The 10,348-nt window shown below is 52.0% G+C and overlaps 1 protein-coding gene across 1 annotated transcript in view; it reads right to left on the bottom strand.

Moving 5' to 3' along the window:
• Window positions 1-1,037: 1,037 nt before the first annotated feature.
• The window catches only part of BSN (bassoon presynaptic cytomatrix protein), a 134,835-nt gene continuing 125,524 nt past the window's right edge, over window positions 1,038-10,348 (bottom strand). Inside the window, exons 8-10 of the mRNA XM_072132029.1 lie at window positions 9,798-9,894; window positions 5,980-6,108; window positions 1,038-1,094 (exon numbers count right to left, since the gene is read on the bottom strand). Of these exons, the coding sequence (XP_071988130.1) occupies window positions 1,054-1,094; window positions 5,980-6,108; window positions 9,798-9,894 (267 nt within the window). The 3' untranslated portion in view covers window positions 1,038-1,053. The remainder of the gene's footprint in view (window positions 1,095-5,979; window positions 6,109-9,797; window positions 9,895-10,348) is intronic.

Genomic DNA, 10,348 nt, shown 5'->3' with positions numbered 1-10,348 from the left:
ACTATCACTGTATCTATAGGACTGACTGTATGCTCAGGGACACCCCAACCATGACTATCACTGCATCTATAGGGCTGACTGTATGCTCAGGGACAACCCAACCATGACTATCACTGTATCTATAGGACGGACTGTATGCTCAGGGACACCCCAAGCATGACTATCACTGTAACTATAGGACTGACTGTTTGCTCAGGGACACCCCAACCATGACTATCACTGTATCTATAGGACTGACTGTATGCTCAGGGACACCCCAACCATGACTAATACTGTATCTATAGGACTCATACACACACACACATGACACCCTCATACACACACATGACACCCTCATACACACACACGACACCCTCATACACACACACACACGACACCCTCATACACACACGGCACCCTCATACACACACACACGACACCCTCATACACACACACGACACCCTCATACACACACGGCACCCTCATACACACACAAGACACCCTCATACACACACATGACACCCTCATACACACACACATGACACCCTCATACACACACACACGACACCCTCATACACACACAAGACACCCTCATACACACACGGCACCCTCATACACACACGGCACCCTCATACACACACACACGAACACCCTCATACACACACATGACACCCTCATACACACACACACACGACACCCTCATACACTCACATGACACCCTCATACACACACACACGACACCCTTATACACACACACGACACCCTCATACACACACACGACACCCTCATACACACACACACACGACACCCTCATACACACACGGCACCCTCATACACACACACACGACACCCTCATACACACACATGACACCCTCATACACACACACACGACACCCTCATACACACACACACACACGACACCCTCACACACACGACACCCTCATACACACACATGACACCCTCATACACACACACACGACACCCTCATACACACACACGACACCCTCATACACACACGGCACCCTCATACACACCCTCCACCCTCTAACCCGTCACACTTACCTCTGATCGCTCTCACCAAAATGAAGAAAACTTCTTGCCGAACGCAGACACCGCTGTATAGAGAAAAAAGATAAAGAAATGTGTAAGAACGAATAAGAGGGAGGAGGGGGGAAAGGGAGGAAGGGAGGGGAGATGGGGGGAAAAGGAGGGGGGAGAGGGAGGGGGGAAAGATATGGGAGGGGGGAGAGATGAGGGGGAGAGAGGGGGGAAAGGGAGGGGGGATAGGAGGGGGAGAGAGATGGGATGGGGTAGAGGGAGTGGGGAAAGGGAGGGGGATAGAGGGGAGGGGGGGGGAGGGGGAGAGGAGGGTGAGAGAGCGGGAGAGGGAGGGGGGAAGGAAAGGGAAGGGGGAGTGGGAAAGAGCGAGAGAGATGGGAGGGGGGAGAGGGAGGGGGGAGAGGGAGGCGGGAGAGGGAGGGGGGAAAGGAGCGGAGAGGGGGGGAGAGAGATGGGAGGCGGGAGAGAAGGGGAGAAAGGGAAGGGGGAAGAGAGGAAAGGGGGGAGAGGAGGGGAGAGAGGGGGGTAAGGAGGGGCAAGAGGAAGGGGGGAGAGGGGGGGAAAGGGAGGGGGGATAGGAGGGAGAGAGATGGGATGGGGTAGAGGGAGTGGGGAAAGAGAGGGGGATAGAGGGGAGGGGGGGAGGGAAGGGGGAAAAGAAAGGGGGAGAGAGGGGAGAGAGAGGGGGTAAGGGAGGGGCAAGAGGAAGGGGGGAGAGGGGGGGGAAAGGGAGGGAAAGGGAGGGGAAAGCGGGAGAGAGAAGGGGGAAGAGGGAGGGGGAGAGAGATGGGAGGGGCAAAGGGAGGGAAGAGAGGGGATGGGGGTGAGGGAGGGGGGAAAGGGGGGAGGGAGGGGGGAAAGAGTGGGGGAGAGAGATGGGAGGGGGGAGAGGGAGGGGGGAAAGAGAGGGGGAGAGAGATGGGAGGGAGGGAGAGAAAGGGGAGAGGAAGGGGGAAATAGAGGGGAGAAAGGGAGGGGAGAGAGGGAGGGGAGGAAGGGAGGGGGAGAGGGAGGGGAAAGGGTGTGGGAAAGGGGGGAGAAATGGGATGGGGAGAGGGAGGAGGGAAAGGGAGGGAGAGGGGAGGAGGGGAAGGCAGGGTGAGAGGGAGAGAGGTGAGAGGGGGAGAGAGGGAGGGGGAAGAGATGGGAGGGGGGAGAGAGGGAACATGGGAGAGGGAGGAGGGAGAGAGGGAGGGGGGAAAGGGAGGGGGGAGGGAGGGGGGGAGAGGACGTGGAGAAGAAGGGGTGAAAGTGAAGGGGAGAGGGGGAGAGAGGGGAGGGGGGGAGGGGGTAAAGGGAGGGAGAGAGGGAGGGATGACAGGAGAGGGAAAGGGAGGGGGAAGAGGGGGAGAGAGGGAGGGGAGGAAAGGGAGGGTACATTAGGACAGTACATTAGGAGGGTACATTAGGACAGTACATTAGGACAGTACATTAGGAGGGTACATTAGGAGGGTACATTAGGGCGGTACATTAGGACGGTACATTAGGACAGTACATTAGGAGGGTACATTAGGACGGTACATTAGGACAGTACATTAGGAGGGTGCATTAGGACGGTACATTAGGAGGGTACATTAGGACAGTACATTAGGAGGGTGCATTAGGACAGTACATTAGGAGGGTGCATTAGGACGGTACATTAGGACGGTACATTAGGGCGGTACATTAGGAGGGTACATTAGGGCGGTACATTAGGACGGTACATTAGGACAGTACATTAGGAGGGTACATTAGGACAGTACATTAGGAGGGTGCATTAGGACGGTACATTAGGAGGGTACATTAGGACGGTACATTAGGACGGTACATTAGGAGGGTACATTAGGAGGGTACATTAGGACGGTACATTAGGAGCGTACATTAGGACGGTACATTAGGAGGGTACATTAGGACGGTACATTAGGACGGTACATTAGGAGGGTACATTAGGAGGGTACATTAGGAAGGTACATTAGGAGGGTACATTAGGACAGTACATTAGGAGGGTACATTAGGACAGTACATTAGGAGGGTACATTAGGACGGTACATTAGGACAGTACATTAGGAGGGTACATTAGGACAGTACATTAGGAGGGTACATTAGGAGGGTACATTAGGAGGGTACATTAGGACAGTACATTAGGAGGGTACATTAGGACGGTACATTAGGACAGTACATTAGGAGGGTACATTAGGACAGTACATTAGGAGGGTACATTAGGACGGTACATTAGGGCGGTACATTAGGAGGGTACATTAGGACGGTACATTAGGAGGGTACATTAGGGCGGTACATTAGGAGGGTACATTAGGACAGTACAATAGGAGGGTACATTAGGACAGTACATTAGGAGGGTACATTAGGACAGTACATTAGGAGGGTGCATTAGGACGGTACATTAGGAGGGTACATTAGGACGGTACATTAGGACGGTACATTAGGACGGTACATTAGAAGGGTACATTAGGAGGGTGCATTAGGACGGTACATTAGGAGGGTGCATTAGGAGGGTGCATTAGGAGGGTACATTAGGAGGGTACATTAGGACAGTACATTAGGACGGTACATTAGGACGGTACATTAGGACGGTACATTAGGACGGTACATTAGGAGGGTACATTAGGACAGTACATTAGGACAGTACATTAGGACAGTACATTAGGAGGGTGCATTAGGAGGGTGCATTAGGAGGGTACATTAGGACGGTACATTAAGACAGTACATTAGGACAGTACATTAGGACAGTACATTAGGAGGGTACATTAGGAGGGTACATTAGGACGGTACATTAGGAGGGTACATTAGGACGGTACATTAGGAGGGTACATTAGGAGGGTACATTAGGAAGGTACATTAGGAGGGTGCATTAGGACAGTACATTAGGAGGGTACATTAGGAGGGTACATTAGGACGGTACATTAGGAGGGTACATTAGGACGGTACATTAGGAGGGTACATTAGGAGGGTACATTAGGACGGTACATTAGGAGGGTACATTAGGACGGTACATTAGGAGGGTACATTAGGAGGGTACATTAGGAAGGTACATTAGGAGGGTGCATTAGGACAGTACATTAGGAGGGTACATTAGGAGGGTACATTAGGACGGTACATTAGGGCGGTACATTAGGAGGGTACATTAGGAGGGTACATTAGGAGGGTGCATTAGGAGGGTACATTAGGAGGGTACATTAGGAGGGTACATTAGGACAGTACATTAGGAGGGTACATTAGGACGGTACATTAGGACAGTACATTAGGACAGTACATTAGGAGGGTACATTAGGACGGTACATTAGGAGGGTACATTAGGACGGTACATTAGGAGGGTACATTAGGAGGGTACATTAGGAGGGTACATTAGGACGGTACATTAGGAGGGTACATTAGGAGGGTACATTAGGAAGGTACATTAGGACAGTACATTAGGACAGTACATTAGGAGGGTACATTAGGACAGTACATTAGGAGGGTGCATTAGGACAGTACATTAGGACGGTACATTAGGAGGGTGCATTAGGACGGTACATTAGGACGGTACATTAGGGCGGTACATTAGGAGGGTACATTAGGACGGTACATTAGGAGGGTACATTAGGACGGTACATTAGGACGGTACATTAGGGCGGTACATTAGGACAGTACATTAGGAGGGTACATTAGGACAGTACATTAGGAGGGTACATTAGGACAGTACATTAGGACAGTACATTAGGAGGGTACATTAGGACGGTACATTAGGACGGTACATTAGGAGGGTACATTAGGACGGTACATTAGGACAGTACATTAGGACAGTACATTAGGAGGGTGCATTAGGACGGTACATTAGGACGGTACATTAGGACGGTACATTAGGGCGGTACATTAGGAGGGTACATTAGGACGGTACATTAGGAGGGTACATTAGGACGGTACATTAGGACGGTACATTAGGAGGGTACATTAGGACGGTACATTAGGGCGGTACATTAGGAGGGTACATTAGGAGGGTACATTAGGAGGGTGCATTAGGGCGGTACATTAGGACGGTACATTAGGGCGGTACATTAGGAGGGTACATTAGGAGGGTACATTAGGAGGGTACATTAGGACGGTACATTAGGAGGGTACATTAGGACAGTACATTAGGACGGTACATTAGGAGGGTACATTAGGACGGTACATTAGGACGGTACATTAGGAGGGTACATTAGGAGGGTACATTAGGACGGTACATTAGGGCGGTACATTAGGAGGGTACATTAGGAGGGTACATTAGGAGGGTGCATTAGGAGGGTACATTAGGAGGGTACATTAGGAGGGTACATTAGGACAGTACATTAGGAGGGTACATTAGGACAGTACATTAGGACGGTACATTAGGACAGTACATTAGGACGGTACATTAGGACGGTACATTAGGACAGTACATTAGGACGGTACATTAGGACGGTACATTAGGACGGTACATTAGGACAGTACATTAGGACGGTACATTAGGACAGTACATTAGGACAGTACATTAGGACGGTACATTAGGACGGTACATTAGGACGGTACATTAGGACAGTACATTAGGACAGTACATTAGGACAGTACATTAGGAGGGTACATTAGGAGGGTACATTAGGACGGTACATTAGGACAGTACATTAGGACGGTACATTAGGACGGTACATTAGGACAGTACATTAGGACAGTACATTAGGAGGGTGCATTAGGACGGTACATTAGGACGGTACATTAGGACGGTACATTAGGACAGTAGGGCTTCTACTCTCGCATTAGTTATGCTGCTGTGTATGAGTGATGCAGCTCAGGTTGATTAGTCCTGTCTTAGCTGTTCAGAAAGCTGTGTGTGTGATGTGCATCCAGCTTTCCCAAGATCTGATCCTGCATCAGTGTGGCTGCAGCATTTTCATAATGCATGAAATCACATGACAGATATTCCTGTAATCCTCTGCGCTGCTGACTTACCCTCAGTCAGTTTGCCTGCTTGTTCAGCTGCACCTCCAGGGAGGATTTTGGAAAACATGCTTTCACCATCAGGGCCCGGCTGCCCGGGGGCGGCTCCTGTTGGTGTTGGTTTTGGCCCAATCTTTGCACCTGTGAAGGGATAAACTGATAAGTCTGGACTGCAACCAGCAGCGATGTGAGAGTCACGGAAACTATTGTACACCCCATATAACTAATGACCACCCTGGTGAACAGCCCATAGACCACCCTGGTGAACAGCCCATAGACCACCCTGGTGAACAGCCCATAGACCACCCTGGTGAGCAGCTCATAGACCACCCTGGTGAGCAGCTCATAGACCACCCTGGTGAGCAGCTCATAGACCACCCTGGTGAGCAGCTCATAGACCACCCTGGTGAGCAGCTCATAGACCACCCTGGTGAGCAGCTCATAGGCCACCCTGGTGAACAGCCCATAGACCACCCTGGTGAGCAGCCCATAGACCACCCTGGTGAGCAGCTCATAGACCACCCTGGTGAACAGCCCATAGACCACCCTGGTGAGCAGCTCATAGACCACCCTGGTAAGCAGCTCATAGACCACCCTGGTGAGCAGCTCATAGACCACCCTGGTGAGCAGCTCATAGACCACCCTGGTGAGCAGCTCATAGACCACCCTGGTGAGCAGCTCATAGACCACCCTGGTGAGCAGCTCATAGACCACCCTGGTGAGCAGCTCATAGACCACCCTGGTGAGCAGCTCATAGACCACCCTGGTGAACAGCCCATAGACCACCCTGGTGAGCAGCTCATAGACCACCCTGGTGAACAGCTTATAGACCACCCTGGTGAGCAGCCCATAGACCACCCTGGTGAGCAGCTCATAGACCACCCTGGTGAGCAGCCCATAGACCACCCTGGTGAGCAGCTCATAGACCACCCTGGTGAACAGCTCATAGACCACCCTGGTGAGCAGCCTAATAACCACCCTGGTGAACAGCTCATAGACCACCCTGGTGAGCAGCCCATAGACCACCCTGGTGAGCAGCCTAATGACCACTCTGGTGAGCAGCCCATAGACCACCCTGGTGAGCAGCTCATAGACCACCCTGGTGAACAGCTCATAGACCACCCTGGTGAACAGCCCCTAGACCACCCTGGTGAGCAGCTCATAGGCCACCCTGGTGAGCAGCCCATAGACCACCCTGGTGAGCAGCCTAATGACCACTCTGGTGAGCAGCTCATAGACCACTCTGGTGAGCAGCTCATAGACCACCCTGGTGAACAGCCCATAGACCACCCTGGTGAGCAGCCCATAGACCACCCTGGTGAGCAGCCTAATGACCACTCTGGTGAGCAGCTCATAGACCACCCTGGTGAGCAGCCCATAAACCACCCTGGTGAACAGCTCATAGACCACCCTGGTGAGCAGCTCATAGACCACCCTGGTGAACAGCTCATAGACCACCCTGGTGAGCAGCTCATAGACCACCCTGGTGAACAGCTCATAGACCACCCTGGTGAACAGATCATAGACCACCCTGGTGAGCAGCTCATAGACCACCGTGGTGAGCAGCCTAATGACCACTCTGGTGAGCAGCTCATAGACCACCCTGGTGAGCAGCCCATAGACCACCCTGGTGAGCAGCTCATAGACCACCCTGGTGAGCAGCTCATAGACCACCCTGGTGAGCAGCCCATAGACCACCCTGGTGAGCAGCTCATAGACCACCCTGGTGAGCAGCTCATAGACCACCCTGGTGAGCAGCTCATAGACCACCCTGGTGAACAGCCCATAGACCACCCTGGTGAGCAGCTCATAGACCACCCTGGTGAGCAGCTCATAGACCACCCTGGTGAGCAGCCTAATGACCACTCTGGTGAGCAGCTCATAGGCCACCCTGGTGAGCAGCTCATAGACCACCCTGGTGAGCAGCTCATAGGCCACCCTGGTGAGCAGCTCATAGACCACCCTGGTGAGCAGCTCATAGACCACTCTGGTGAGCAGCTCATAGACCACCCTGGTGAACAGCTCATAGACTACCCTGGTGAACAGCCCATAGACCACCCTGGTGAGCAGCTCATAGGCCACCCTGGTGAGCAGCCTAATGACCACCCTGTTGAGCAGCTCATAGACCACTCTGGTGAGCAGCTCATAGACCACCCTGGTGAACAGCTCATAGACCACCCTGGTGAGCAGCTCATAGACCACCCTGGTGAGCAGCTCATAGACCACCCTGGTGAGCAGCCCATAGACCACCCTGGTGAGCAGCTCATAGACCACCCTGGTGAGCAGCTCCTAGACCACCCTGGTGAACAGCTCATAGACCACCCTGGTGAGCAGCTCATAGACCACCCTGGTGAGCAGCTCATAGACCACCCTGGTGAGCAGCTCATAGACCACCCTGGTGAGCAGCCCATAGACCACCCTGGTGAGCAGCTCATAGACCACCCTGGTAAGCAGCTCCTAGACCACCCTGATGAACAGCTCATAGACCACCCTGGTGATCAGCTCATAGACCACCCTGGTGAGCAGCCCATAGACCACCCTGGTGAGCAGCTCATAGACCACCCTGGTGAGCAGCTCCTAGACCACCCTGGTGAACACCCATAGACCACTCTGGAAAATAGCCCATAGACCACTCTGGAAAATAGCCCATAGACCACTCTGGTAAATAGCCCATAGACCACCCTGGTGAACAGCTCCTAGATGACTCTGGAAAATAGCCCATAGACCACCCCGGTGAACAGTCCATAGACCACCGTGGTTTAAAGCTTATAGATCACTCTGGTGAACAGCCCATGGACCACCCTGGTAAACAGCCCATAGACCACTCCAGTGAACAGTCCATAGACCACCCTGGTGTAAAGCCCTTAGATCACCATGGTGTACAGCCAATAGATCACCCTGGTAAATAGCCCATAGACCACCCTGGTGAAAAGCCCATAGACCATGCTGGTGAAAAGTCCATACACCACCCTGGTGAATATTCCATAGACCACCCTGGTGAATATTCCATAGACCACCCTGGTGAATAATCCATAGACCACCCTGGTGAATAGTCCATAGACCACCCTGGTGAACAGCCAATAGATCACCCTGGTGAATACCCTATATACCAACCTGGTGAACAGCCCATAGAACACACTAGTGACCAGCCCGTAGACCACCCTGGTGAACAGCCCATAGACCACCGTGATCAATAGTCTATAGACCACCCCAGTGGTTGCCCATAGACAACCCTGGAAGATAGCCCATGAACCACCCTGGTGAACAGCCCATTGACCTCCCTGGCGGACAGTCAACAGACCACTCTGGTGTACAGCCCATACACCCCCCTGGTGAACAGCCCATAGCCCACCCTGATGAATATCTCATAGACCACTCTGGTGAACACCCATAGACCACTCTGGAAAATAGCCCATAGACCACTCTGGTAAATAGCCCATAGACCACCCTGGTGAACAGCTCCTAGATGACTCTGGAAAATAGCCCATAGACCACTCCGGTGAACAGTCCATAGACCACCCTGGTTTAAAGCCTATAGATCACTCTGGTGAACAGCCCATAGACCACCCTGGCGAATAGCCCATGGACCACCCTGGTAAACAGCCCATAGACCACTCCAGTGAACAGTCCATAGACCACCCTGGTGTACATCCTTAGATCACCATGGTGTACAGCCAATAGACCCTCCTGATGAACAGCCCATAAACCACCCTGGTGAGCAGCCCATAGACCCTGGGATAGAGGTGGCCTTCATCTTCTGATCCATGACCTGCATGGTGTTTCTGTTTTTGGGGTTGACCCTGTAGTAATGGTTAAGTGGTCTGACACACCTGCAGGAGCACTTGTCACTGACGGCTGTGGTCCTCTTCCTGGCTGCATTGGGGGCTTCACTGCCGATTTAGAGACATCTACTGGTTCCACCTTTGTCTAGAAAAGATGACAAAAGATCCAAGAATTTCTTAATTAATCTCTATGTAGTAATGATTTCTAAACGTTTACCACATCGACTGGGTACAACCAAACTCCTGAACATCATGTCCATCTAGAACTATCTTCCTACCTTTCCTCCAACTCTCATCCACAAAGCTCTGCACAATGCTGCACCTCTCTACCTCTCCTCTCTCATCTCAGTCTATCGCCCTTCCCGTGCTCTTCGATCTGCCAGTGATCTTAGATTAATCTCTACCCTAATTCCAACCTCCCACTCGCTTCTCCAGGACTTCTCTAAAGCTGACCCCATTCTATGGAATGCTCTGCCCCGGACTATCAGACTAACACCCAACCTCCAAAGTTTCAACCCATCTCTTTAAGCAGAGCCTATCACACTCATTAACTGCATGGAGCAGTCTTTACTACCCCGTCCTCTTCCCATCTGTTATCC

The sequence above is a fragment of the Engystomops pustulosus genome, unplaced genomic scaffold (assembly GCF_040894005.1).
Source record: "Engystomops pustulosus unplaced genomic scaffold, aEngPut4.maternal MAT_SCAFFOLD_209, whole genome shotgun sequence".
Lineage (NCBI taxonomy): Eukaryota > Metazoa > Chordata > Amphibia > Anura > Leptodactylidae > Engystomops > Engystomops pustulosus.
This window is presented reverse-complemented; position numbering and strand designations above follow the sequence as displayed.